At 43.2% G+C, this 26,967-nt stretch overlaps 1 protein-coding gene across 2 annotated transcripts in view; it reads left to right on the top strand.

Annotated features, from left to right (window-relative positions):
- Positions 1–26,967, top strand: part of KALRN (kalirin, RhoGEF kinase) — a 797,511-nt gene that overhangs the window by 761,564 nt on the left and 8,980 nt on the right. For both annotated transcript variants that reach the window (XM_006884214.1, XM_006884216.1), the window contains 6 exons: positions 13,104–13,131; positions 13,764–13,935; positions 16,649–16,770; positions 17,176–17,307; positions 21,625–21,789; positions 24,654–24,732. In XM_006884214.1, the coding sequence (XP_006884276.1) occupies positions 13,104–13,131; positions 13,764–13,935; positions 16,649–16,770; positions 17,176–17,307; positions 21,625–21,789; positions 24,654–24,732 (698 nt within the window). The remainder of the gene's footprint in view (positions 1–13,103; positions 13,132–13,763; positions 13,936–16,648; positions 16,771–17,175; positions 17,308–21,624; positions 21,790–24,653; positions 24,733–26,967) is intronic.

The raw sequence follows: 26,967 nt of genomic DNA, 5'->3' as shown, positions 1-26,967 counted from the left end.
GCATGGCCTGGATCAGGAGCACCTTAGTCTCTAGAATGACGTTGTTGTCATTGTTGTTGTTAAGTGTCATTGAGTCTTAAGGATGACTCGTAGTGACCCTATGAACAAAAGACCTGAGCATTTATATAACTTTGGTCATTTCTCCACATTCATAGTGTTTCCAGAGACAAGTCATTTCGGAAGTGGATGCCACTCCTGCTTCCAAGCTTGTTTTAATCAGGGAGCTCCATCCAACACTGTCCCCCATGCGTAACCATTATTGCATTTAGCACATGAGTGTCACCGTATTTAGCATCACAGCAACCATGTACAGCAATGCATGCTGGTGATTTGAGTGAAAGTTTGCAAAGCAAATTCATTATTCCTTCAACCATTCATAAACATGTAGTTCTATACAGCAGACTACAGTGTTTTCTAATGGAGGCGTGGAAGAAGGACTGATTAATTCAGACTGGAACCATTCATTCTTTCCATGAGCAATTGCTTCTTACTGTTGTTATTGTTGAGTACCATGGAATCAAAACCAACCCAAAGCTGATGCTCCAGTTTCAGAGGGAGCAAATCACACAGGAGGAGACTGCCATCTTTCTTCTGCAGAGCAGCTGGTGGATTCGAACCATGGACCTTTGGATTGGCAACACAATTCCTTACTGCCAAGGCACCAGAGCTCTGTAAATAAAAAAAAAAATTTAAAAAAAAAACAACACACTGCACTGCCATCAAGTCAATTCTAGCTTGTAGCAGCCCTTCACTATGTTTCCAACACTATAAATCTTGATGGGAGGAGATTGCCCATCCTTCTTCCATAGAATGGCTGGTGGATTTGAACTGCTGATCTTTCATTATCAGCACAACGCACAACACACAACACCACAGTGCCTCAGCAGTGTGGGGGGGGGGGCTGTTGTATGCTGGTGAGTTGAAACTGACTCATAGCCGACCCTCCAGCAGGTTTTCAGAAGCGGTAAATCACGTGGGAGGAGATTGCCCATCCTTCTCCAGCAGGGCAGCTGGTGGATTCAAAGCCTTTGGGATTGCAGCACAGCTTCTTAGAGAGCCACCAGAGCTCCCCAATGTAACAATAGTAGTAGCTGCTATTCCTTAGCCTGCGTATTGAATATACGGTAGACTGCTAAGAGAACAAACAGGTTCCTCCTGAAAAGGGTGAAGCCAGGCGGCTCCCTGGAGGCAAGGATTCTGAAGCTTCGTCTGACTCACTTTGGGCATGTTGCAAGGAGGAACCAGTCCTTAGAGAGGGACGTCATGCTTGGTAGCGTGAAGGGACAGCGCAGGAGGGGAAGACCCTCTATGAGGTGGATTGACTCAGTGACTGGGGTAATCGGGGTGGGTGTGTCAGAGACACTGAGATTGGCACAGCATAGAGCAGAGTTTAGGGCTGTTGTACACAGAGTTGCTATGAGTCACAGGCAACTCGACAGCACATAACAACAACATTCCTTAACCTTCCCTGTGTGCCTGTGTCCCTGTGAGTCCTTCCTGCCAGCAGCACCGTGACCTGGGTACTGTTATCATTATTCCCACTTACAGATGAGAAAAGGCAGTGCTTCCTTAAGGCTGTGCATTCCTAGACAGCCTGTCTCCCAGGAAGGCTGCGAGCTCCACTCCAAGGCAGTGGATGAGTTGAGTAAGAAGCGAGGGCAGGGCACAAGCAGAGGCTCTGACTATGAGAGCACCTGGCACATTTGACGAAAAATCTGGAGCCTGGGGTTTGAGATTTGGGGGAGAATTTTAAGAGATAATGCCCAGTAGATAAATTGGATAAAAACCTTATCTAGAAAACCCTAGTCTGATGACTCCCAGCAAGCTTTACAGGGTAAGAGAACTCAGACCAGATACTATGCCTCATCTCCCCAGCAAGGCATGTGTTCTCATTTTAATTTGTGGTTGATTTATTCCTTTCTATCCCCTGCGCTGACTGCTCCAGTGTGCCAGGTACAACCATGACAGAGCATGTTGGACCCTTTCTTCTCTGGTAGAATAGATTACATTATAATGTGCTTCTTTCTCCCCTGGGAACTCTGAGCTCCTGTTGGGATGTCCCCAAGTCATCTGTCTGCCATGGATGGGGTGAACGTATGAGCTCACACATTGGGATCAAGCACACATTGAACACGTGAAGCAGAAGGCAATACTATGAAAAGCCCAAGAGAAAGCATTTAGGCAAGTTGTATAGGAGAATTTACGAAGTTAGTATTTGAGGAGAATCTTAAAAGATGAGTGGAATTTAAAAAATGAAATGGAGATTAGCGGGTGGATCCTTCCTGCTGAGAAAGTGAACGGGAGTAATGGTGAGTGTCTAGCTCAGTTGTGGCACAAAGTAGCTGATCGTTTTACAAGATTCCAGGCAGTGCTGAGCACAAGCGAGGCATTGAGACTTAACAGAACAGAAGAATCCAGGGAAGGTGTTTAAGATGAGCACTGTGCTTTTTACAAATTATTTCGTGTGCAGAGCAGATAGGGACAGAGTAAGAAACATCAAGGAACCACCTGGGAGATTGTCACGGGTTAAGGGAGAGAGGTTAGGACCCTAGTATGGTAGAACTAAGATGCTGAGAATAGAGATTTTTCAGGACAAGGTGGCAGCCGGCAGAGGGGAAGGGGGGGGGGAACAAAGATGAAGGGAGGATTCCAGAGGTGGGATGTGGTGGCCAGTGAGTGGCAGAGAGCAGGGTAAGAGCTTGGTGTATGGGACTTCATTGTGGTACCATTCTTAACAGAAATGCAGGTGTCCGCGGAAGACCAGGCTGGGAGAAAGGTGGGAAGGAATAGACTGAGTTGGACATTTCTTTGGTTCATCCAGGTTGAGCAGAAACTTTGGTGCTAGAATTACAGTGTTAGAGTCAGAGACTAACTATTTTATGAAGGACATCATGCTTGGGAGGGTGGGGCAATTGGGATGAGTATGTCGGAGACAGTGAGATTGGCACAGGACAGAGTTTAGAGCTGTTGTACATAGGGTCGCTATGGGTCGCAGGCAACTCGACGGCACATAACAACAACAACACACGGAAAAGACTTGGATAAGATGAAAAATGAGAGGAAAAAGCTGATTGGGGGTGGGGCGCTTTTCTCTGCTTCTCTAAGCCCATCTTCACACACGCTCCTCTGTGGTATTCTTTTCTTTCCCATCCTGTTTCCTCGTCTTTTCCCCACTTACTCATTTTCCTTCCCCCTCTTTCTCCAGGGCTTCTCTGCCTTTTTGTGCTTCCCCCTACACTACAAATACGTGCTGGTTCATTTCTTAACTATCTAAAGTTCTACATGAAATGCTTCAAGAGGATCCCCCCCCTTTTTGAAAAGACTTGGTATTATTTTCTTTTTCTTTTTTTTTGTCAGCAAGATTTTTTTCCCTGCTAGTTTTCCAAAATTCAAATACAAATTTGAACAAATTCTTTCCATTTCCCTCACTCCCAAACCATCAAATTGTACACACCAATGATTAATCCCCCCTCCCCTTGCACATCCACGTCCCTCTATTCCAGCCTCTCCCACCCCTCCTGGATCCTTATACTCATTCTACAATAATGGTTTTTTACAATATTTATCCTTATGAGACTGATTTAGTTCACTCAGCATAATGCTCTACAGTCCCTCCCAGGTTAGGTAATAATTTACAAAGTTATTGCTCCTATAGCCAGCAAGATTTTTTTAATGCGGGGTCAACAAGACAAATGTAGGGTTAATAATGAGCAGTTTAGATTCCAGAAGGCTCCATAAGAATTGTTCTTGGAGCCACGTCTCAAAAAATGTAAAGCAGAGAAGCAGCTCTGCCTTTGTTTACACGGTGGTTCATAATACAGGGCACATTGCCTGACCAGGGCAGCTTTTAATGGCTCTCCCTTGCCTTCTCACCTTCACATCTGCCCCCTGCGCCACTAGAGTGTATGCATTGCGGCCCACTGGTCAGTGGGGGCGTGGTGGAGTGGGAAGAGATGGGCCGTGGAAAGGAAATACACTATCTGGCTCTTTCTGCTGGGGGTGAGCTCTGCTTTCCCCACTGCACGCAGCTCACGGCCCATGTTCCATCTTCATTCGGTGTCTGCTCCAGGGCTTCATCTCCACCATGGGCTGGAATTCATTCTATCTCAGCACGTGCTACCACGTTGCAGTTAACTGTGTATATGTCCGACTCCATAGTAATCTTCTGTGTGCACCCCAGGATGAGGATCCGTGTCTGTTTAATCCGTGGATAGCAGGGCAAGCCCTGGTTTGTACACTGGATAGTTTCTTCTGTGAGAATAGGAGTGATGGGGCTGAGTGAGGAGGAGACACTCTATAAAAGCTTCCTGGTTCCCCAGCTCTCCCCCAAAGCCTTGTTGTAGAACATTGTCTGCGAAAACAGTCTGTACCACAGTGACAAACCCTTGACCTTCTTTCCTCCTTTACAAACCATTGTACATCTGCTTGGGTGGCAGTGATGATTTCTTGAGGCTTTGTTCACAATAGCAAAGAGCTGAAAACAACCCAAGAGCCCATCAACAAACGAATGGCTAGAGAAGCTGTGGTATATTCACACAATGGAATACTATACTGCATTGAAAAACAAGGAACTCATGAAATATTATGCAAAATGGATAACCCTGGAGGACATTATGCTGAGTGAAATATCTGTCACAAAAAGACAAATATTGCATAGGGTCACTGTTGTAAAATGGGACTGACACGGGGTTGATGAGAGAGAGAACTGTTTAAAAGGGATATAGGATTGGCTATTATTGTCATGACAGGAGTCCAGAATGAAGGCTACACAGTAGAGTGGACTTGGAGGGAGGGATTGCAGAACAGTGAAAGAGTTTTACTTTTCAAGGAGAAAAGTGAATCAGGGGGAAACGGGTGGGCAGGGAGAAAAGTGCAGCAATGAATGAATGAGAACCCTAAGTCTCTGTAAACTTTCTTTAAAAGTAATTTTTTTAAAAGCCATTTTACAATGACTTAAGAAGTAAGAGGCAATTCTGCCAATTGAGATTATATAACCTTTACAAAGTTTTCATTAAATGAGTAGAGGTAGTAGCATTTCCTTTAAGCATTAGAGAATCTTGCCTGGTTTGGCCATATCAGAAACAAGAAGAGTTTAACTTCCAAACCAAAAATCGTATTTCAAATGCTTATCATTACTTTTCTCATAGTTATTTGTTTATTGCCAAATCTCACCATCTATGAGTTTCCTCCAAACTGTAGCAGAGTTTCTCCAACTTTAGTTTCATCTAAAGTCCCTTCTCTTAATCCTTTGAACACAGACATAGAAAGTGAACACCAAGCAACAGAGTTCGAGGAGGCTCTGAGTTGACTGAATACACTTGATTAGAATTCCTTTGGACTCCACTTTATCTCATCGTCTATCTTAACGCAGAGTTTCTACTTTCTGTAACTAATGATGAGGGACTTGGAAGAACTCTGGTGAGATTAGTTTTCCTCTGGAATCAACTCTATGGCAGTGAGGTCTTTTTAGTTTGAACATCAGGTCTCAGTCAGAGCCTTGGACACACAGACTGGCTGGACAAACAGGCACAAGATGCCTTCAGAATTCCATTCGTTTTATTCAGTGTTGGTTGATGTTGCCTGTAACTCTTTGCTCTTACCTCACTGTCCTCCACTTTTGAAGAACAGAGAAAGTATGTGCGCCCTCTGCAGAAGGAAGAAACCAAGTCGCTGATGACTGCGTTGGGGTGGGTCTCATTTCCTGACTAGCTGGAAACACTGCCACTTGCTGCCCTCTGCTGTTTGAATAAAACATGACTCTTGAGACTGTCCACGCCAGCCCTGTGCTTGGATCCTGCCGTCCGTGTGTGCATTTTATCATGCTCTCTGCCTTTCGCTCCCGCTCCCACCTCCATTCAGATTCCAGCTCTCCTTCTTCCCATCTGCCACCTCGCGTGAACTCCCAGTCTGCATCTAAGGAGAGAAAACATCAGCTTTCAAGACACATGCGTGGTGCAGGCTGAACCGGTCTGGGCCCCTCACACGCCAAAACTGATCCTAAGACAAGGTAGTCAGGATCCATTAATTTCACTCAGTGGATTCAAACATGTGAGCTGACAGCTGCCTTCAAAGAATTTACCAGTCAGGGCACTTAGCATACAGGTAAGATGCTGTGATGCGTAACAACTGATCCTCGGAGTCACAGAAGTACCAGCATCCCGAAGAGTACAGTGGAGGAAGAAATAACTATTAGCCAACTCTTAAAAGACAACTCATTTGTGGGGTTCACAATCAAATCACGTTTCCATGGAATAGCAGTAGGAGAACACTGCCAAGTTCCAGAACAATATTTTCTCAGCTCTTTTCTCCCCAAATTAGGATCCCAGCAATTTCTGAATGCTGAAAGGATAAATACCAATGGGGCACTTATGCACCAAGAATTGCCAGGCTCTGTAGATACCTGTGCATATAGAAGCCTGGTCCTTACCCTCTTGGGCCTTTTGGTAAGTAGGGAGCCACTGACAAATACACAAAGAATTACACAACACTGTGAGAAGGGGCATCAGGGCCACCCCTGGGCCATGTTCTGCTTTGCTTCAAAGGAAAATGAGAAAGGGGGGGGGGAGATAATATTCCATCATCATAAGCAACAGTCAAAATTAGGGGCATGGAAACCCCAATGTGGAGTGTGTCCAGGTTCTTGGTCCTTTCTAAATGAATTTTAAACCTGAAGACAGGGTAGAGGTGGGATGGAGGGCAAGCCAGGAATGAAGACAGGCAGGTAAACAAGCCCTCAGCATCGGTAACATTACAGAACTGTCTGGAGCTCCTCCTGGTAAACCAGATGTTATGGTGGGACGAGCACTCAGGGAACATTTGAGAACTCTTGAGAACTCTGAGATCCCTCTCTATTCTTTTACACCTCCCTATCTCATGTCAGAAGCTCTGTTGTTCGAGGCCGCCAGCTGCTCCATGGGAGAAGGTTGGGCAATCTCCTCCCATGTGATTAACTGCCTCTGAAAACCTGCTGGAGGGCCAGCTATGGACTTGACGGTACACAACAAGAATCTCAGTTAGGGGATGAAAATACATAGCATCTTCTTTGTACTTCCTTCCAGGTTTTAGGAGGAGCAAATAAAGGAGCTTGTGAATAGTTTGTGCCAAGTGGATAATTGTGCCGTGATATTACTGTCATCTGCATTACCTGGTGCTGATTAGGGCTCTCCCTCATCTGGACCAGTCAGGAGGCAAAAGAAGGAAGATTTAGGGACCTCTACAAGTCCGTGACAGACAAAATCTGCAGTTAGACCTATTAGCAGCCTTTTTCTCTGACATCTCCCTTAAAGTCTATACCCAAACTAGAAATACTTGTTTTTCAAACAGTGCATGTGTATAGTACACACAACTGGGGTCATATGATGAGAAATAAGCTAAGACAAAAATATGCTCTAAGTTCGGTTATTATTTTACAAAAGTACTTGCACAGAATAGGTTTAAAAAATCTTAAAACTGTACAGTATAGGAACCTGCCCTGTGCCTCTTCCGCAGTGAGCCTCTGGCATGGACAGACACCATGTCCTGCTCCCCTGTGGGTCCTGTTGTGATAAGAAATGTGAACACAGCTGGCAGCACCCTAGAATCACTGCTTTGGGGCAGGAGAAGGGGGAATGCAGTGCTTCATGTTTGTTGAAGGCCAGACATTAGCATCAGTCAGACCTGTCAATTTCTCAAGCTCACCTGGCTGAATGATGGCGACCAGACAGGAAGTGTCACAAGGAAAGTCAAGGGTATGTCCATGTCACTTCCTGTCTGGTGCCACCATCTAATCAGGGTCAGCTCAAGAAATCTTCCTCAAATAAATTCCCTACATCAAACAGCCCTCCTAGGTAGGTGACACTGCATCTTTCATAAAACTGAAGCCTAAGTACTAAAGACTGCTGTCCAAGGTAGGAGGAGGAGTCTGGACGCTAAGTGAGGTTTGCAGCCCCTCCTGCACAGTTGGCCGTGAGATACCTCTTCTCTCAGAATCTACAAGTCACATTGGTTTACAAATTGTTTGCTAAAAAGCTTACATTCCATTTATACTTTAAAACATGGACGGGTACTTGTTGTTAAGTGCCGTCACGAAAGACCTGGACACTTGTATAACTTTCATCCTTTCTCCAGGTTCATAGGGTTTCTGGAAGCAAGCTATATCGGAAGTGGATGCCAGTCCTGCTTCCTAGTTTGTTTTAATTAGGAAGTTCCGCCAAACACTGTCCGCCATGGGTAACCATTATCACATTTGACACATCAGTGTCACAGTGTTTAGCTTCACAGCAGCCACGAGTTACCTCTGTACAGAAAGTGGACACACCAGGGCTATACGACCTAGAAGAATGTTTGACCAAAACAAAAACAGGCCTGAGGGCCACAGATTAGAGTCACCCACCTTTGGCTTGGTAGCATCACTTTCTGTCCACTAGGCCCACTGAAAGACCCTTAACCAGGTGGACTGACACAGTGACTGCAGCAATGGGCTCAAGTGTGTCTGAGATGAGGAGGGTGCAGGACAGGACAGAGGTCAGGTCTGTTGTCCATAGGGTCGCTCTGAGTCACTCAGTTCAACGACAGCTAACAACAACGACAGTCTGCTTTAGCCAATTATGATTACTTATTTTATAGTCCTTTTGGTCCTCTTTCCAGTTTCTGTTCATGAACTAGGCTTAAGTTCATGTGACAATTGAAATGAGTCAAAAGTATTATTCAGCAAATGTAGGAAAAGTCTATTATGCTCTCGCCCCTGGGCTAGGTGACTTTGGCACAAAAAAATCAAAAGATAGTTCTTGGCTTTGAAAAGCTTGTATCTAATAGGGCTGACTGAACATAACAACAACAAAAACCACACACACACACACACACAAAAAAACAAACAAACAACACAAAAATCCTTACTACTGGCCACACATCATGACAGCAGGAGGGAAAAATTGAAGGAGGCAGCAATTTCATCTAAATTGGGTCCACAATCAACAAACAACATTTCAAAAGACATGTTGCATTGGGAAAGTTTGCTGGCATGGACCTCTCCAACATGTTAAAGAACAATGATGTCTGTTTAAAAACTTGGGTGTACCTAGTCATGGTCTTTTCAATTACTTGCTATGCATCTGGAAGTCGGACAGTGGAAGAAGCAATGCCTTCAAGTTGTGACATTGGAGAAGAGTATTGAATATCTCTCGGAATGCCAAAAGAAGAACAAGAATGTCTTAGGGAAAGTGCAACCTGAGTGCTCCATGGAGTCTGGGACGGGGAAACATCATCTCACATATTTGGGGCCTGTTGTTAGGAAGGGCTAGTCCTTGGAAAAAGACAACATGCTGGGAAAGGTCATCAAAAGAGAGGCAGACCCTTAAGGGAAAAAAAATGGAACAGTGACTGTGGCAGACTTTGCGAATATCAGAGGTGACGAGGATGACACAGGATAGGACAGGGTCTGGCTCTGTTGTTCAAAGGGTCACTATGGGTCATGCTTGCCTCTGCAGCACCCAACAACAACAATAACAGTAGGCTGATTGTACTTTTATTTTCTTTAAAATAAAACACACCAGATGCTCTGCTGGAGAAGGAGGGGGCAATCTCCTCTTGTACCAGTCAGATCTGATTTGACGGCACATGTAAAAATAATACAATAAAAAGTAAAAATAAATAAATAAATAAATAAAACAAATAGGCGAGCTCTGGTGGCCTAGTGACAAGAAGCTGCACTGCAATCCCAGAGGTGCACGGTTCCAATCCACCAGATGCTCTGCTGAAGCAGGAGGAACAATTTCCTCCTGTACCAATCAGATCTGATTTGACGGTACATACACACACACACACAAGAAAATAAAATAAAATCTAATAAATAAATAAATAAACTTAAAATTACGTAAGTCATAAGTAAATCATGTTGACTGCAGGATATTTAGAAAGCCCAGGTAAGCAAAAAAGAATGAAATTTACTAAAGGTTTGGATAAAGTTTTTCAGGTCTTAAGGGCAGGACTTATTCACTTCTGAATCTATGAAGTCTTGGAACAGAAGACAACATTATTAAGTGTTTTGAACAGGATTGTAAAAGCTTCGCTGGATGTCATCAGACAGCGAGTTATGCTGCTAACACAAAAGCCTCGCGTCCCTGACGGTTCAAATCCACCAGCTGCTCAGCGGGAGAAGAGTGGACAGTCTCCTCTCATCACAGTTTACAGCCTCACAAACTCAGTGGAGGGTCACTATGAGTTGAAACCAACTTGACAGCACATTTTTTTAAGAAGTCCACTAGCTGGATATACCCACTGTTATTAATATTTAGAGAATATTCTTGGTCTCCTAAGCACTTAGTTAACACCTATCATTCTTCCTGCCTTAGCTAAGACAAGTGATGATATAGCACTGATTACCGTGTTTTCTGGTTGTTGTTGTTGTTGTTTACCGTTAAGTCAGAATGACCCCGTAGCTGACCCTCCAGCAGGTCTTCAGAGGCAGTAAATTGCACGGGAGGAGACTGCCCATCCTTCTCCTATGGAGCAGCTGGTGGGTTCGAACCGCTTTCCTTTGCACTGGTAGTTCAATCCCTTACTACTAAGCCCCCAGAGCGCCTTATGTTTACTGGTAGATTTTTTAATGTTCACCATGTCCTAACTCTGCCATTTGCCTCTCCCTAGTACCCCCCTACCATGACCCAGTATCCCCCTTCATGGAGGGATTGCTGAAGTTTGGGAGAGCAATAGCTGTTGCTAGATATCCCATTGCCTCTCCCCACTGCACCTCAAGACTGGATCAGGAAGTCAGTATATGTTCCTCACCCCCATCTGCATGTTGACTTATGGGGGGGAAGCTTTATTTTTATTTTTTATTATTATTATTATTATTGTTAATTTAATCAAAGTTCATCAAGAACTTGGATTTTCATTTATTCATTCATTGTCACACATTTTCCTCCCTGCCAACTCTCCTCCCCCAGTTCACTTTTCTCTTTGAAAAGAAAATTCTTCCATTGTTGTACAATTTCCTAGGCCCCAGGCCACTATGCAGCTCTTATTCTGGACTGTTGTCAGGCAAATAATACTGAATCATATAATCCTTTTAAGCCATTCTTTCCCTCATCTGTTTCAATCCAGTGTACATTATTTATGCCCTCTTTTCTTGGTTTTCCCCCAAACTTGTTATCAGTCCTGTTTTATAACAGTGGCATTATGGAGTATTTGTCCTTTTGTGACTATTTCACTCAGCATAAGGGGAAGCTTTTTTATTTTTTTATTTTTTTTAAATTTTAATTTATTATTTTTGTGTGAGTGTACCGTCAAATCAGATCTGACTGGTACAGGAGGATATTGTCCCTCCTTCCCTGGCAGAGCATCTCGTGGATTCGAACCGTGCGCCTCTGGGATTGTAGTTGCAGCTCCTGGGGAAGCTTTTTTAAAGCTCATACTGGGTCTCATTTCACGCTGATCATGGTTTTTAAAACTACCTAGGCCAATGATTGAGGACCACTGTTTTTAGCCTGGGAATGGCATGAGTGACCTTCTGAGACTAGCAGAGAACATGATGGGGGTCTTTGGTCCCTTGGCCCCAGAACCCAAAGCAGGAAACAGCATCTCTGTACTAAAGGGCTCGTATGGGTTATTACGTAAGGGAAGAACACAGAAGCCACATATACTCAAAATCGTATGGCTGAAGCCAGCAAGATGTGTGCCTGCCCTGGCTGGGCTTTTTGTAAGACACAGGAGTTTTTCAATTTCATTATAAAGGAAAGAATTTTGTAAGAGAAACCATTATCAATTTGTCACCTAACACTCGACTGCTTTGCAGAAGGGAAATGGATTAGAATTGATCACCTTTCTTCCTCTTCTGACTTATTTAAATATTGATTTAGTACTTGTTATTCTCCAGCATTCTTTGAGCGCTTTGCCAGGAGAAGCTGTTCCTTGGAGAGTGAAATCATGCTTGGGAAGGTGGAGGGTCAGAGAAAGAGAGGAAGACCATGAGAGAGACTGACACAGTGACTGCTGCAGTGGGCTCTTGTGTGTCAGGAAGTGTGAGGATGGCGCAGGGTAGGACAGGGCTCAGATCTCTTGTTGATAGGGTCATTCTGAGTTGTACTCAATGGCACCTAATAACATTCATCAAGCACCCCACTAAGGACTCAACAGATATTATCTCATATCATCTTGTGCTAACTCTTTGTAATAAATAGTATTTATCCCCATAAGTTTGTACTAAGAAAGTTTAGGTAATGAAGCCAATAGTCACAGTAAAAACAAGAAGTGGCCCCACCTCTCACACTCTAAAACTCATGCTGTTTCCCACCAGGCTTTCTTCCAGGGACCCACAGGATTAGCGCTCAAGGAGAGGACACCACAGGGTGGGGGTGTGGCAAGCGGGATGGCGGGGAGCAAGGTGATGTTTGTCTCACATAGGGCTCACTTTCTAGAAAGGTGAGTATACTCCTTAAACGTTTCCCCTTCCAGGGAAGAACCAGGATGTCACATGTGAAGCAGGCTGCCCCAAGAACTTCAGTGGTGACCTGAACAAGTCACTTGTCTGGCACAAGTCTCAGTTTTCTTATCAATACAACACAAAGAGTTCAAACCATTAGAGATTCAAGTTGCCCTGAGCTGGTGTTGGGCTGCACAGACAGGGTTCCCTCCTTTCCCTTCATACAGCTGTTTGAAGAAATGTTTTCCTGCCTAGAAGAGGCGGTGGGGAGAGGGCAATGTTTGGAAGGAAACAGGTGAATTGGTTCATTTCAGAGACGGTCTCAGCGTCTTTGTTTTTTAAAATTAATCATGCTGTGGGGAGGCTCCAATTCCATCACACAGCTTGAGTGGAAGTGCGTCTAAACTGGAAGAGAGCTAGTGAGCATGTGAAATGGAAAAGAGCTGGGAGGGACAGTTCAAGAGTCTCCATAAGCCTGTTGGGGCCCAGGTGCCAGGCCGAGGGAGTGTGTGCTAGATTCCCCGGGACACGAGGTCAGCACCCTTCGCTGGTGGAGATGATTATGGCGATGTCACACCACAGGGGAGGCTGGGCAAACAGAATCTCGAAAATGTACCTTTTTTTTTTTTTTTAACCCAAGAGTGTGAAAGTCTCTTGTTTGCTTCTAGTAGTTGTAGAGTGAAGCCACTTTGTTTTTGTTTTTCAGATCTTGAATCCAAATTTCATCCAAGAAGGTAAGTTAGAAGAGTAAGTAAGTTAAAGAGGATCTGAGGATTAGCTGCATGGCCAGTCAGCACTGGTACGCAGCAAGTTAAACAATGGCGATGTGCTTATGGGCTTATTTATGAACAAGGGGAAATGCTATTAAACATTTTCAATTTATAATATCCAGTTTTTAGAAGAAGAGATTGCGAGTTTTAGAGTGTATTCACTTGCATTTTATCAATAAATCCTAAAAGGGTCTATACCAGAATGTTCATAGTAGTTGTGACCTCATGAAGCTTTATTTTATCTTTTTTTCTTTTCTTTCTTGCTACTCTGTATGTCCTGATTTTTCTATAATATATATCTCCTACTTTAAAATAAAACATTTAAAAATTACACAGATGAGTTTAAAGGAATAATTGAGACCTACTACAGGGCAGAGCAGGGTTCAGGGCTATCATACCTGAGGTTGCTTTGAATTATAGGTGACTCAATGGCACATAACAGCAACACAGGGGCAGATATATGTTCCATTGAAAGTTACTGAAATCATGATTACACAACATGGGTGGGAAATAAGGAGTGAAAGTGCTGTTATAGAAAATGCTCCCTTTATTCTTTCTGTTCTGAGTGATGTGAATGTATGTTGGTTTGACCCCAGTGGCTCCGGAATTCCTTGTGCCCTTGGTGGATGTGACCTGCTTACTTGGGGACACAGTGACCCTTCAATGCAAAGTCTGTGGGCGACCAAAGCCCACCATCACCTGGAAGGGCCCAGACCAGAACATCCTCGACTCGGACAACAGCTCAGCCTCGTACACCGTCTCTTCGTGGTAAGCAGCCCCAGCCTCAGCACCACACTTAACACAGCACGGAGACCCTGCAGCTGGGAGCTGGTCTCGCTGAGAGAAAAGTGGCCCTGCAGCCTATTTCAGCTCAAACACTGTGCCTGATTAAGCAAGACTGGGGTAAATAACAATGGTGGCTCAGCCCAATATAGTCTACCCATGCTGTGTGCTTTAGACCCCTCTGGCTGCTTCTACAGAGGCCCTGGGTTAATAAACTGTTAATATACTTGGCTGCTAACATGGAGGAGAGAGATTTGGGTCCATCCAGAAGGGCCTCAAAAGAAAGGCCTGAGGATAGACTTATCTACCACTGAAAGTCTTTTGCAGCACAGTTCACCTTTAATGCAGTCAGGGTCACCACAAGTCAGAATGGGTTCAATGACCCCAGGCTGCTGCAGCCTGGTGAACGCTGGGCCTCCACAGCACACCTTTCCCTCACTGCCCTGCACCACGTAGCTGTGCCAGAGAGGAGACAAGCAGGAATGGTTTGGAGAGAGTGCATTGTGAGTCACATTAGACAATAAAAAGAAAAGTGCAAATTATTATTCCTGGGGACAAGCATGGACCCTTGTCCTGTAGCAGGAATGTCCTCCTGAAATCAGGCATCATGATGCTATTCTTACCTTTCAGGGTCCTGCAAAATAGTGACATGCTTCATGAACCCCAAAAGAATTTTCTTACATTAAAAGAAGTTACCTGCTCACAAATATACATCTAAAAAATCCAGCTACAAGCATGCTTCTATATAAAGTTGCCTTCTAAATCTAGGTGTCTCCTAATCAATTTGTTAATACTTAGTGCTGCTGAGAGGGGTTTTACTTCATAGTTCTGCTTACAATGGACAAACAGGAGCAGGTCCTGACAGCATAAGAATCATTGATGAAAGGGTTCTCTGATGGCCTAGTGGTAAGAAGCTGCACTGCAATCCTAAAGGCATGTGGTTTGACTCCACCAGATGCTTTGTGAGAAAGATGGGAAATCTTCTCCTGTGCCAGTCAGATCCGATTCAACAGTACACAACAACAACAAAAAGAATCATTGATGAGGCCTCTCTTTTCTGCATTTCCTTTCAAAGACGGAGGTTTGTACCTTTGGAGATTTAATTTTCTAATCAATCTATCTTTACTAATTAGCCTTCAAAAAAACAAATAAAAAGTGTCACCTATGAAAGTAAAGCAAGGAATCAAGAAATGGGGAAAGGCCGTCATGCTTTGGTATCTGCAGTGGAGCCACTGACCTGCTCCTAAGATATCAACTCACCTGACTGAGAGCTTGGTGTGAGGTCAGTGTTTAGAGGAGCATAAAGGTCACCAGAATAAGTCACCATCCGTGAGGAGAGCACAAGATGGATTGTGACCTGGTCCGTGTGTTCCTCACTCCTTCAGAATATTCTTCTCCCTCTGTGGTAATCCTACCCACCACCCCCAGCCTGAGACAAGTTGGAGAAGTTACCCTTTAGGTGGGGGAATTTTTACTTACCCTTTACTTAATTCACTAAGTAATTTTGAAGCTCACCAATGTAAAATCTGAAATACTTGTACATATTATTTTTTTAGAGCTTCCATTTTCTTATACTATTCCTTACTGATTTATAAAAATATTTTAGGATAAAGTTGCTAACAATAATATTGCTAAGGATCCCAAGTTCAATGGTTTTTTGCCCTTCCACCATTTTTTCAATTTTTATTTTATTATTTTTTGTGTATGTGTACCATCAAATCAAATCTGACTGGTACAGGAGATTGCCCCTCCTTCTCCATCAGAGCATCTGGTGGATTCGAACCGCATACCTCTGGGATTACAGTGAAGCTTCTTGCCACTAGGCCACCAGAGCTCGCCTCCTTCCATCATTTTTAACCTTCAATACTTAAGTGAAAATCCTGTCTTGGTTCCACCAAGGAATGCAAATGATGGGAGTTTTTCACTGACTCTCCTTAGGAAATCTGGAAAGGATTCCATCTTTACTCTGCTTTCAGTAGTAGAGATAAAGAGACTGTTAAAGGCTGTATGGGATGAGAATAGGATATTCAAAAACAAAAACAAAACCTGTCCTATCAAGTTGATTTTTACTCATGGCAACCCAATGTGTTACAGGGTAGAAATCTGCATAGGGTTTTCTTGGTTGTAATGACAGGCAGTCTAGTGGATAAGGAGTTGTACTGCTAATCCAAGGGCAGACAGTTTGAATCCACCAGCTGCTCTGAGAGAGAAATATGAACAATCTCCTCCCATGCAATTTATAGTCTCTGAAACCCACTGAAGGGTCAGCTTTGAATCAGTTCTGACTCGACAGCAATGAGTAATAACAGTAGTAATATTAATGGAAAGAGAATCTGGTGGCCTAGTGGTAAGGAGCTGCCCTGCCATCCCAAAGGCGGTCAGTTCAAATCCACCAGTTGCTCCACAAGAGAAAGATGGGCAATCTCGTCTGGTACGATTAAACTGCCTCTGAAAAACCATTGGAAAGTCAGCTATGGGTTAGTTCCGACTCAGTGACACACAACAATATTCAGGGAACATGATCACCAGGTCTTTCTTCCATAACACTGTGGAATAGACCCAGGTTGTTGAGTACAAACTTTTTGTAGCTCCAAAAATCTTACAGGGTATTAGAGGGTGCCTCTAGTGGGTGAGTATATCACAAGACCATAGGAAGTTCAGTGCCTGTGTTTGAAGCTCTCTTATTTTGTGTCCCCAGCGATTCCGGTGAGATCACCCTGAAGATCTGCAACCTGATGCCCCAGGACAGTGGGATTTACACGTGCATAGCAGCCAATGACCATGGGACCACATCGACCTCGGCCACTGTTAAAGTACAGGGTATGCTCTCTTTACTGCCAGACATTGCAAGTGATGTTACAGAGCTTAGTGAGACCAACTGAAGGAAAGATCCATTGTGAAAAATCCAACATCATTTCAACAAATGAAAAGAGAAAGAGGCTTTGCTCTGAGCTACCCACACCCTCAAGCATAGTTAGTTCCCTGACCAGACTTTCTCTCCAGAGTGAAGGATTTAGCCCCAAGGAAGAAGTTCAAACAGTAAAAGGTATCCACTCATTGCTCCCGGGCATCCTTCAGGCCTGGAGGTAGGTATGCTAATTGGTGAAGAGGATCAAAGGATAAATATATGAGAAACCAGCCGAGTAATGTTTCTCAGATGACCTTCAAACTGGGTGTAAAATGCCGAGTGGTACAGAAGCAGCATATGACTGTTTGTTTCCACAGGCGTTCCAGCTGCCCCCAACCGGCCCATCGCGCAGGAGAGAAGCTGCACCTCTGTCATCCTCCGCTGGCTGCCCCCTTCCAGCACCGGCAACTGCACTATTTCTGGTTACACCGTGGAGTACAGGGAAGAAGGTGTGCTGTCTCCTCGCCTTGTTTGGGCTTCTGTTCCCCTTAAATTCTGAGAAAGAGTTGCAAAACTATTGACCTCTATGTCCTCCATAAGTCTTTCTTTTCTAGCTTGTAATCTCAAACACTGATATAGCATTGGTCCATTTGCTGTACAGAGGTAACTCGTGGTTGCTGGGATGCTGAGCACTGTGACACTGATGTGCCAGATGTGATAATGGTTACCTATGGTGGACAGTGTTTGGTGGAGCTCCCCGATTAAAACAAGCTTGGAAGCAGGAGTGACATCCACTTCTGAAATAGCTTGCCTCTGGAAACTCTAGGAACAGGGCTCAGGCCTTTCATTCATAGGGTCGCTATGAGTCGTCTACAACTCAACAGCACCTAACAACAACAACCTCAAACACAGGGTAGCTGGATGACCCATAGGGAGTTCTAGTGGCCTAGGGTAAGAAGCTGCTCTGCAATCCCAGAGGCACAGAGTTCAAATCCACCACCTGCGTCAGGGAAGAAGGATGGACAGTTCTGACTTGATGGCATGCCACAACAACATTGCCCCATAGGGAGCTCTGTTGGCTTAGCAGTAAGGTGCTGTGCTGCCAATCCAAAGGGACATAGTTCAAATCTACCAGTTGCTCCATGGGAGAAAAATGGGCCATCTCCTCCCATGCAATTTACAGACTCTGAAAACCCATTGAACGGTCAGCTATGAGACATTCAGACTTGACAGAACTTAAAAACAACAACTATGACCCATGGCAAGTTTCAAAGTGTCTAGGGCTACAGTTCCTTAGTAACACTGTTGTTTTTATGTGCCATTCAGTTGAATACAACTCATAGAGACCCTATGCGTAACAAATCCAAATTCTTTCCTGTCCCGTGCCATCCTCATCATCTGACATACTTGAGTCCATTGCTGTAGTCACTGGGTCAGTCCATCTCATGGAGGGTCTTGCTCTCTTTTGCTAGTCACTTATGGTCTTACAGATGAGGAGGTTAAATCTCAAAGTATTTTAAAATGTGCCTGAAATTACAGTTAGCAAGTTGCAGAACTGAAAGAAACTAGAACCTTATTTATGAACTTTCTTCTAAGGTAATAACTAGAGTTGAATTATGAGAGCTTCATCCCCAGGTCCCCAAATAAAATTTAAAGAGTACCAGAAATTGGGACAATGACTAGGGATGACAAGGAGAATTGACACCTTTGAGCTGTGGTGCTCAAGAAGAGTATTGACTATACCATGGACTGCTAGGAGAACAAACAGGTTCATCCTAGAGAGGGTGAAACCAGGCTGCTCCATGGAGGCAACTATTCTGAAGCTTTGTCAGTTTGGGGCATGTTGCAAAGAGGGACCAGTCCTTGGAGAAGGACACTATCCTTGGGAGGGTGGAGGGACAGCACAGGAGAGGAAAACCCTCAATGAGATGGATTGATTCAGTAACAGGGGTAATGGGGGTAGGTGTGTCAGAGATGGTAAGACTGGTATAGGATAGAGCAGGGTTTAGGGATGTTGTACATAGAGTCACTGTGAGTCACAAGTGACTCAACGGCACACAACAATAACAACAACACTAGTATATTCATAATACATCATGTAAAAATGAGCAATGTTTAACAGTGACATGTCAAACGTGTAAGTATTTTTTAGCAGCTGGAAATTACTGGGGGTGACATGGATTTCCCAAGAAAAATTCCTTAAGTGGCTAATTGTTAACAATTAACATCTGTAAGCATCTTATGAATTACACTGTTAAAACTAAAAGCTTCTGCTGCCCTTTAAACAAAAATTGTTTTTCTTCCCATTTTTTAATTATTATTTAAGCCCTGTTTTCTTCATTTCTGCTGAACAGATCCTACAAGTTCTGCTGAGTTGTAAAATTATTTGTACCTTTTTTACACCGTATACTCTGTGTTTCCCAGTTCAGTGCAAAGGACTTAATCCTGAGCTGAACACACGTTTCACACACTTCCTACATCACTCAGCATTACTCAGTTCATTCATGTTGTCAGGTGCTGGTTCAGTTCTAACACAAAACAGCCATATGTACAAAGAAGTCCTGTCCTGTCTTACACTGTCCTCTCACACAGCGTCCTCACACCTCTGCTGCTGCAGTCAGTGTCACCAGTGCATCTGTTTGAGGGTCTTCTCTTTGGCTGACCCTCTGTTTTTCCAGCAGTGATGTCCTTCTCCAGGGGCTAGCCCCTTCTAATAACATGACCAAAGTACCTGGACAAAGTCTCGCCATCCTTATCTCTAAGGAATGCCCTGACTGCACTTCTTGCAAAACAAATTTGTTTGGACTTTGTCCATTCCATGGTATACTCGATATTCTCTGCCAATTCAAAGGCACTGGTTCTTCCTCATTCATTGTCCAAATTGTCAAAGCACATGTTGTTGTTGTTATGTGCCGTCATGTCACCTGCAACTCATAGCGACCCTATCTACAAAAGCCCTAAACCCTGCTCTGTCCTTTGCCAATCTCACTGTTTCCTACACACCTACCCCAATTACCCATCACTGAATAAATCCATCTCATCGAGGGTCTTCCTCTCCTGTGCTATCCTTCCACCCTCCCAAGCATGACGTCCCTCTCTCCAAGGACTGATCCAAAGCACATGGGTCAATTGAAAATACCATAGCTTGGGTCAGGGACACTTTAGTCTTTGAAATTACACCCTTGCTCATTAGCAGTTTATAAAGAGGCCCTTACAGAGCTCTGGTGGCCTAAAAGTAAGGGGTTGTGCTGGCAAACCACAGGTACACAGTTTGAATCCACAAGTTGCTCTGAGGGAGAAAGGTGAGAAGTCTCCTCCTGCACAATTAACTGCCTCTGAAAACTCACTGGGGGCTAGCTATGGTTCGGTTCCAACTCAGTGATACACAGCAACAACAACAACGAAGAGCCCCTTAGAAATCGATTTGTGCAACACAATCAGTGTTTGATTTCTTGACTGTTGCTTCCATGCACAGTGATTGTAGATGCAAGTGAAAATGAAATCATTGACAAGTTCATTGTTTTCTCCATTTTTCGTGATGCTGCTTGGTGATCTAGTTCTAAATATTTTTGTTTAATATTAAGGTGTGATCTATACTGACCTCTTTAATCTTCTTCCATAAATACCTTCTTTCTTCTTCACTTTTCTCAAGCAAGGCTGTGTCACCTGCATAATGTAGGTTATTAACAAGTCTTCCTCCAATTCTGATGCACGTTCTTCTTTGTATAGTCCAGCTTCTCAGATCATTTGCTTAGTTTATATTTGTTTCTCTTATTAACAGGTGCTTTTGGACAATTTGTTTGATTTTTCTAAGGCTGTTTATTTCATATGAAAGGGAAACTTATCTCACATACTTTGGGCATGTTGCTTCTTTGTGTTGTTGTGTGTTACTCAGTTGGAACCAACCCCAAGCAGGCCCTTCAGTGGGTTTTCAGAGGCAGTAAACTGCATGGGAGTTGATTGCCCATCTTTCTCCCACAGAACACCAGGTAGATTAAAAAGCCATGTACCTTTGCGTTGCCAACATGATTTCTTATCATTAAGCCACCAGAGCTCCCTGGGTATGTTGCTAGGACAGGCTGCTCCTTGCAGAGGGACATCATGTTTGGGAAGATAGAAGGTCAGTTCAAGAGAGGGAGACCCTCGACAAGACGCATTGAAACAGTGGCTGCAGTAATGGGCTCAAGTGTGTCAGAGACCATGAGAACAGCACAGGGTAGAACATGGCTCAGTTCTGTTGTTCATAGGATTGGCTGTGAGTCAGGCTTCACTAAGGGCACCTAATAGCAATCACCACCTCAAAGGTTTCTGTGGGATTAAGAACAAAAATGAAATGAGTTATATGAAGGATTATGTGAATTATGTAACCTTCCACAGATTTTATATATACTAAGTGCTCAATCCATGTTCTTTTCACTTGAGGGTAATAATTGCTTCGACTTCCAAATGCATATATTCTTTAAATGTATTTTGCTATTTGCAATGTATTCTTCTGACCCTAATGAAAATTTACCATATTCCTTTGTAAAATTCTGTATTATTTGTCATTCATGTACTTGTACCCTTTTCTTTTCCTACTTATATGAAAAGAAACAGAATCTATAGGAAGATCCTCAAAATCCCACCATCTGTCTATCTCCCCAGAATTGTTCAGTTACTTAGAAAACAGGACCTAGGCCTGCCTTGGTCACACCACCCCATGATGTAGTGACTACAACTGCTGCTTGAAGTCACGCGTCAATCTTCCCGTCTTTGTATGCTGAAGGTCCCTGAAACAATGTCGATTTGACACTGTCCTCTTTTCTCTCTTTGGAACTGTGTGCCAGGTTCCCAGGTTTGGCAGCAATCCGTAGCTTCAACCTTGGACACTTACCTCGTCATTGAAGACCTCAGTCCGGGATGTCCTTACCAGTTCAGAGTCAGTGCCAGTAACCCCTGGGGGATCAGCCTTCCCAGTGAGCCTTCAGAGTTCGTGCGACTTCCAGAATATGGTGAGCCCCCCCGAACCCCATGCCCAGGACCCCTAGGTGTTGGGTGGCGAGCCTCCTGGCCAGCCATCACAGAGGCCCTGCACTGCGGATGGCAGGCTTCCTGGCATGTGGTGACTTGGACCTGCACAACAGAGTTTTGGGGATTTTTTGTTTTGTTTTAAGGTTTTGGGGTTGGTTTGTTTTTTTTCTTGTTGTCTACCGTTGAATCAGATCCAACTGGCACAGGGAGAGATTGCCCCTCCTTCTCCACATGCTTTCAGGATTGCAGTACAGCTTCTTGCCACTAGGCCACCAGAGCTCTAGACCTGCACAATAGTTTCAGTCAATGTTTTAGAGATCTGATAAAGAGTTCTTCTGATGGCCTAGTGGTAAGAGGCTGGGCTGCAATCTCAAAGACATGTGGTTCAAGTCCACCAGCTGTTCCACTGGAAAAGGATGGACAGTCTCCTCCTATGCTATTTACCACCTCAGAAAACATACTGGAGGGTCAGCTATGGCTCAGTTCTAAAGGTCAGTTCTAACTTAACAACAACAAAGAACAGTGTTTTAACAAAGTGCCCTGGGGCTAACACTGAGTCAGCCAAATTCCCCAGACTCCCATTTCTGGGAGTACAGATGGGCAGACGGGAATCCTGAGGGACATCTGCCCTGCTGTGAGACTCAAACTATGAAGTTACCACTCACGGAGCCAGGCTTCAGTGTCCCTCCCTGCATTAGGGACAGCCTCCCCACCCCAGCAACTTTAAGTGAGGAAAGAGATGTAACCTGGGGGAAGGATTTTAACTTTAAATCAAGATTTGATTGTTTCCCTAACCACCTTCGAAGGTTATGAAGGTTATTTCTTTTTGTAGCATGCAGCTTTTTCTGTAGATTTGTTGAGGAATTAACTCAGACACACACACACACACAGTTGTTGTTGTTGTTGTTGTTTACCATCGAGTTGAAACCGACCCATAGCAGACCCTCCAGCAGGTCTTCAGAGGCAGTTAATCGCCCATCCTTCTCCCCGGAGCATCTGGTGGTGGCCTCGAACTGCCTGCCTTTTGGGATTGTAGCACAGCTTCTTGCCACTAGGCCACCAGAGTTTATATATATAGTTTTTTAAACATAGTTCTTATTTTGCCTATCTGTTCACTTAGAGTCTCTGAGTTGTTTTGTGTGCTGTCAAGTCAGAACCAACGTGAAGCTGACCTTTCAGCAGGTTTGGTGTACTCAAGGGTACACAGCACCAACATTCACCATCTTAGAGTCTCTGAGTAGGAAAAAAAAAGGGCCTAGACTTCCAAAAGGTCACATTCTAGAAAATCTTCTGGATGGAGTCACCACACGACAGAATCAAGTACAACTTAACAACAACAGTCACTATCTCACTGATGCATTTAGGCCTCAGGGATATTTTCAAGGAGTTTGTCAGCCTAAGGAATCGTCCAAATGATGAGAATTTAGGGAAATATAAACAAACAAAAAAACCCACAACCAACCCTCAGTCTACTACTAGCATTTCCAGACTGTAAATCTTTATGGGAGGAGACTGCCCACCAGTGGTCCTTCAAGGGTGAGGGTCCATGTGAGGGAGAGGGTGCTAAGGGGGGAGGGACTGGCATCTCAGTCACTACACTTCAGGGGCAGTGGGTCTGCATCTCTTTGGGTTCAGGGAATTCCAGCTTCTCCAGAGGCCTGGGACTACCCTACTCCTTCCCCAGCTGAATCCGGAAGTACTTTCCACCCTTCCACAACTGCCAGCGCAGCCTCAGTTCCCATTCAGAGATGTTGTTCTCACTGAGAAATCTTTGCCCTGGATCTTTGTCCTCTCAGAATATCTTAGGGATAAGCTCACCTCAGCTTTAGCCATGTGGTCCTAAGCATAACCTGAGATGCTCACCCCTAGGCAGATCTGAATCACTGGTCCTGAGAGCTGTGCTGTGGGCTTGACACCTCTCCTCATAGCCACTGAGCACTGTTATATTTTGCTACTTGTGGACCAGGGAAGGTGTGGGTGTAAATCACCGTCAGAGAGTTAACATGTCCCACAAGGTAACGCTTCCGAGGATTCCATTGTTTGTTCTTGGTGTCATTGAGTCAACTCCAACTCGTGGCAACTTCATGTTATCTTGACTGTAATCTTTACAGGAGCAAAAGACTCTTCTCAGATACACATTTTGCACTAAGTACAATCATTCACTGTACCAAAGAAGTCCCTTAATGAGCAAGAACAGGAAGATAAGAAAGCTACATGTTTTGCATCCACAGCTTTTCTTTTCCTCTTTTCTTGGTCTTGGAACCCCCCTGTGTCCTCTGATGTGTTCCCCCTCCAGTCCTGGTTTTTATTGGCTTCTTTGTACCTTCAAAGTGCTTCCCCATACCACCCCCTTGTGCGTCTTCCTAGCAAAAGTCTATTTTTAAATTACCTAGAGGTTATCTTTCTCCTTTGAGAGGTTATCTTTCTCCTTTGAGAGGTTATCTTTCTCCTTTGAGAGGTTATCTTTCTCCTTTGCCTGAGTAAAAAGCCAAAGACAGTCTCTCTGTAATGTCACTTTCTACCCCTTGGGTATTATTTTAAAAACTAACATTTCAATGTAAGAATTATGGCTCAGAGGTTAAGAAACTTTCAGAATTTACAGTGATCTCACTCTTCTGTGATGTTTATAGTCATCAGATTGTTGTTTGACTTATTTAGAGGAAGGAAAAAAAAAACACAACACCCTAATATTTCAGAGAATCATGCCATTTCCCCACTGAGTTTGATTCCATATTTAGTGATAGGACAATTGCTATGGGATTATGCTTGCACTTTTCTGTCAACCTTTTCTTCATTTTTCTATGACATCTTCAATATTATAAATCTAAATGTCTCTCTTCCCAAGACGCAGCTGCTGATGGAGCCACCATTTCTTGGAAGGAAAATTTTGACTCAGCTTACACAGAGTTAAATGAAATTGGAAGGTAATGGGACAGTTTTCTGTTGCTTGGGTTGTGAAAACAGTTAACAATATCACACCAGAATAATGGCTTTATTTTCTTTTGCTTCTTTTAATAAATGTATTTTTTTCTATAATAAAGGAAAAGCTAGGATATTTTTATGTGTTTTCTGTTCTATGTTTTTCTAACTTCTTAAGCTGAATGATTCACTTTTTCATTTTCTGTTTTTCTAATACAAGATGTTTAAGACTCTCAATATTCTTCTAAGCACAATCTTGACCATCTCTCCCAAGTTTTGGTATGCGATATTTTTACTGTCATTGATTTCTAAGTATTTTTAAATTTTAATTTTTACTCATGTGAAATACTTTAAGTTTCCAATTATATAAAATTTTTAAAATTATCTTTTGCCTCTGATTTTTAACTTAATTTCATTTATTTCCGAGAAATTGCGTTATGTGTTATTGATCTCTTGTCTTTGTTAACACTAGCATTAAGAGTAAGTATGGTTAATTGTCCTTGAACATTTCATGTGTTCTTAATAAGAATGTAATTACTAATTGCTAGGTGGTTCTTGTGCAACTGACAATAAAGTAATAGAAAACTAACCTTTTACAAATACCCTGTAATAATACAACGCTGACACCTTATAAATAACTTAGGCAAAAGGACTGTGTTGAAACGAATGGATACTAAGCATTTTTTTAAAAAAATTCTATCTTAAAGGGGCTTCCATTTAATCTCTCAGAGTAATTAATGAGTTTCCGTATGGAATGAAAGACCTTTTGTTGCCCTTTGCCTGTCTGCTCATGTAATCTGTAGCTGAGAGTTACTCCCCTTATGACAATGATCTCTAGAAGATACTGGTCCAATTAGTCTAAAAACTTAAGCAAAAGAAGGTCCTATAAAAACACTTCCTTACCTTCAGCTGTCCTGCCTTCTCCCTGTATAAGCTGATGTAGTCTCCAAAATAGGGATCGAAATTGGAGAGTTTATACCCCTTGTCTCCTATTTATGAAAGAAAAAAACAAAACAAAAAAAGACCAACTAAGAATCCCTTCATTGTCAAATCAGAACCAACTCATAGTTGACCCTCCAAAACCCTGTGGGTTTTTGGAGGCGGTAAATCACATGAGAGGAGATTGCCCATCTTTCTTCTACAGAGCTGCTGTGGATTCGAACTACAAGCCTTTGGGTGGGCAGCGCAGCTCTTTGTGGTGGGTATATATTCTTCAGTACGGTTGTCAATTAGTGATGCATAGTGACGTCTTTGTGAATGAAACAGTATGACATCTGCATTTTGCTCTGAAATATTCCTGGGGGTGGGGTGGAGGGATAGAAGAAGGGAAGAGAGTAAAAAAGGAATAGATGAAACAAGATTTGGCAAAATTCTGCTTAATTACAAAAGGTGGTGCTGATGCAGGAGCAATGATTTTGTAAATTACTGCCTAACTTGAGAGGGATTGGAGAACATTATGCTAAGTGAACTAAGTCAGTCTCATAAGGACAAATACTGTTTAAGACCATTATTGTAGAAAGTGTATGAGGATCCAAGGGGAGAAGGGAAGAAACGGGGGCTGGGGGAGGGAGGCGCTTAGTCATAGAGTGGCACAATTTGATGGGATGAGGGAGAATTGGGTAAAGGAAATAGGAAAGATCTGGTGTGAAAAACAATGTATACAAACTTTGTAAGTAAACTAGTATAAAATAAAAATGTTATTTGAATTAAAAAATAGTGCTAGGAGCATGGATTGATTATACTATTCCTTTACTTTAGTGTACATCTGAAAATTTTCACAGTAAAATATAATAAATATATGATAAAATTTTATATTTTAAAAACCTTAAAGATGGTTTTTATTTTTTTTATTGTATTATTTTTACGTATACCGTCAAATCAGATCTGACTGCTACAGGAGGAGATTGCCCCCTCCTTCTCCACCAGATGCTCTGCTGGATTTGAACCACGTACCTCTGAGATTGCAGTGCAGCAGCTTGCCACTAGGCCACCAGAGCTCCCTTTAAAGATGGTTTTTAAGTCATCACTTCAGAAGTTATTCTTTTTTAAATGTGATGTTGTATTTTTTTCTAGGGGTATATTCTGTTCCCAAAAGCTGAATCGTTTAGTTGATGTTCAAAAAAATATTGGCTGAACAAACAATTTTATTTAGTTCTCTGCATCTCAAAAAATCCTGAATGCTTCAGGAGGGGGAATTGGGTTTTCTGCATGATCCTATAGTTAACATCTCTATCTCTATC

The sequence above is a fragment of the Elephantulus edwardii genome, unplaced genomic scaffold (assembly GCF_000299155.1).
Source record: "Elephantulus edwardii isolate Elephantulus edwardi_28Jun2011 unplaced genomic scaffold, EleEdw1.0 scaffold00032, whole genome shotgun sequence".
NCBI lineage: Eukaryota > Metazoa > Chordata > Mammalia > Macroscelidea > Macroscelididae > Elephantulus > Elephantulus edwardii.
Note: the sequence above shows the minus strand (reverse complement) of the source record. Positions and strands in the feature narration are given on the sequence as shown.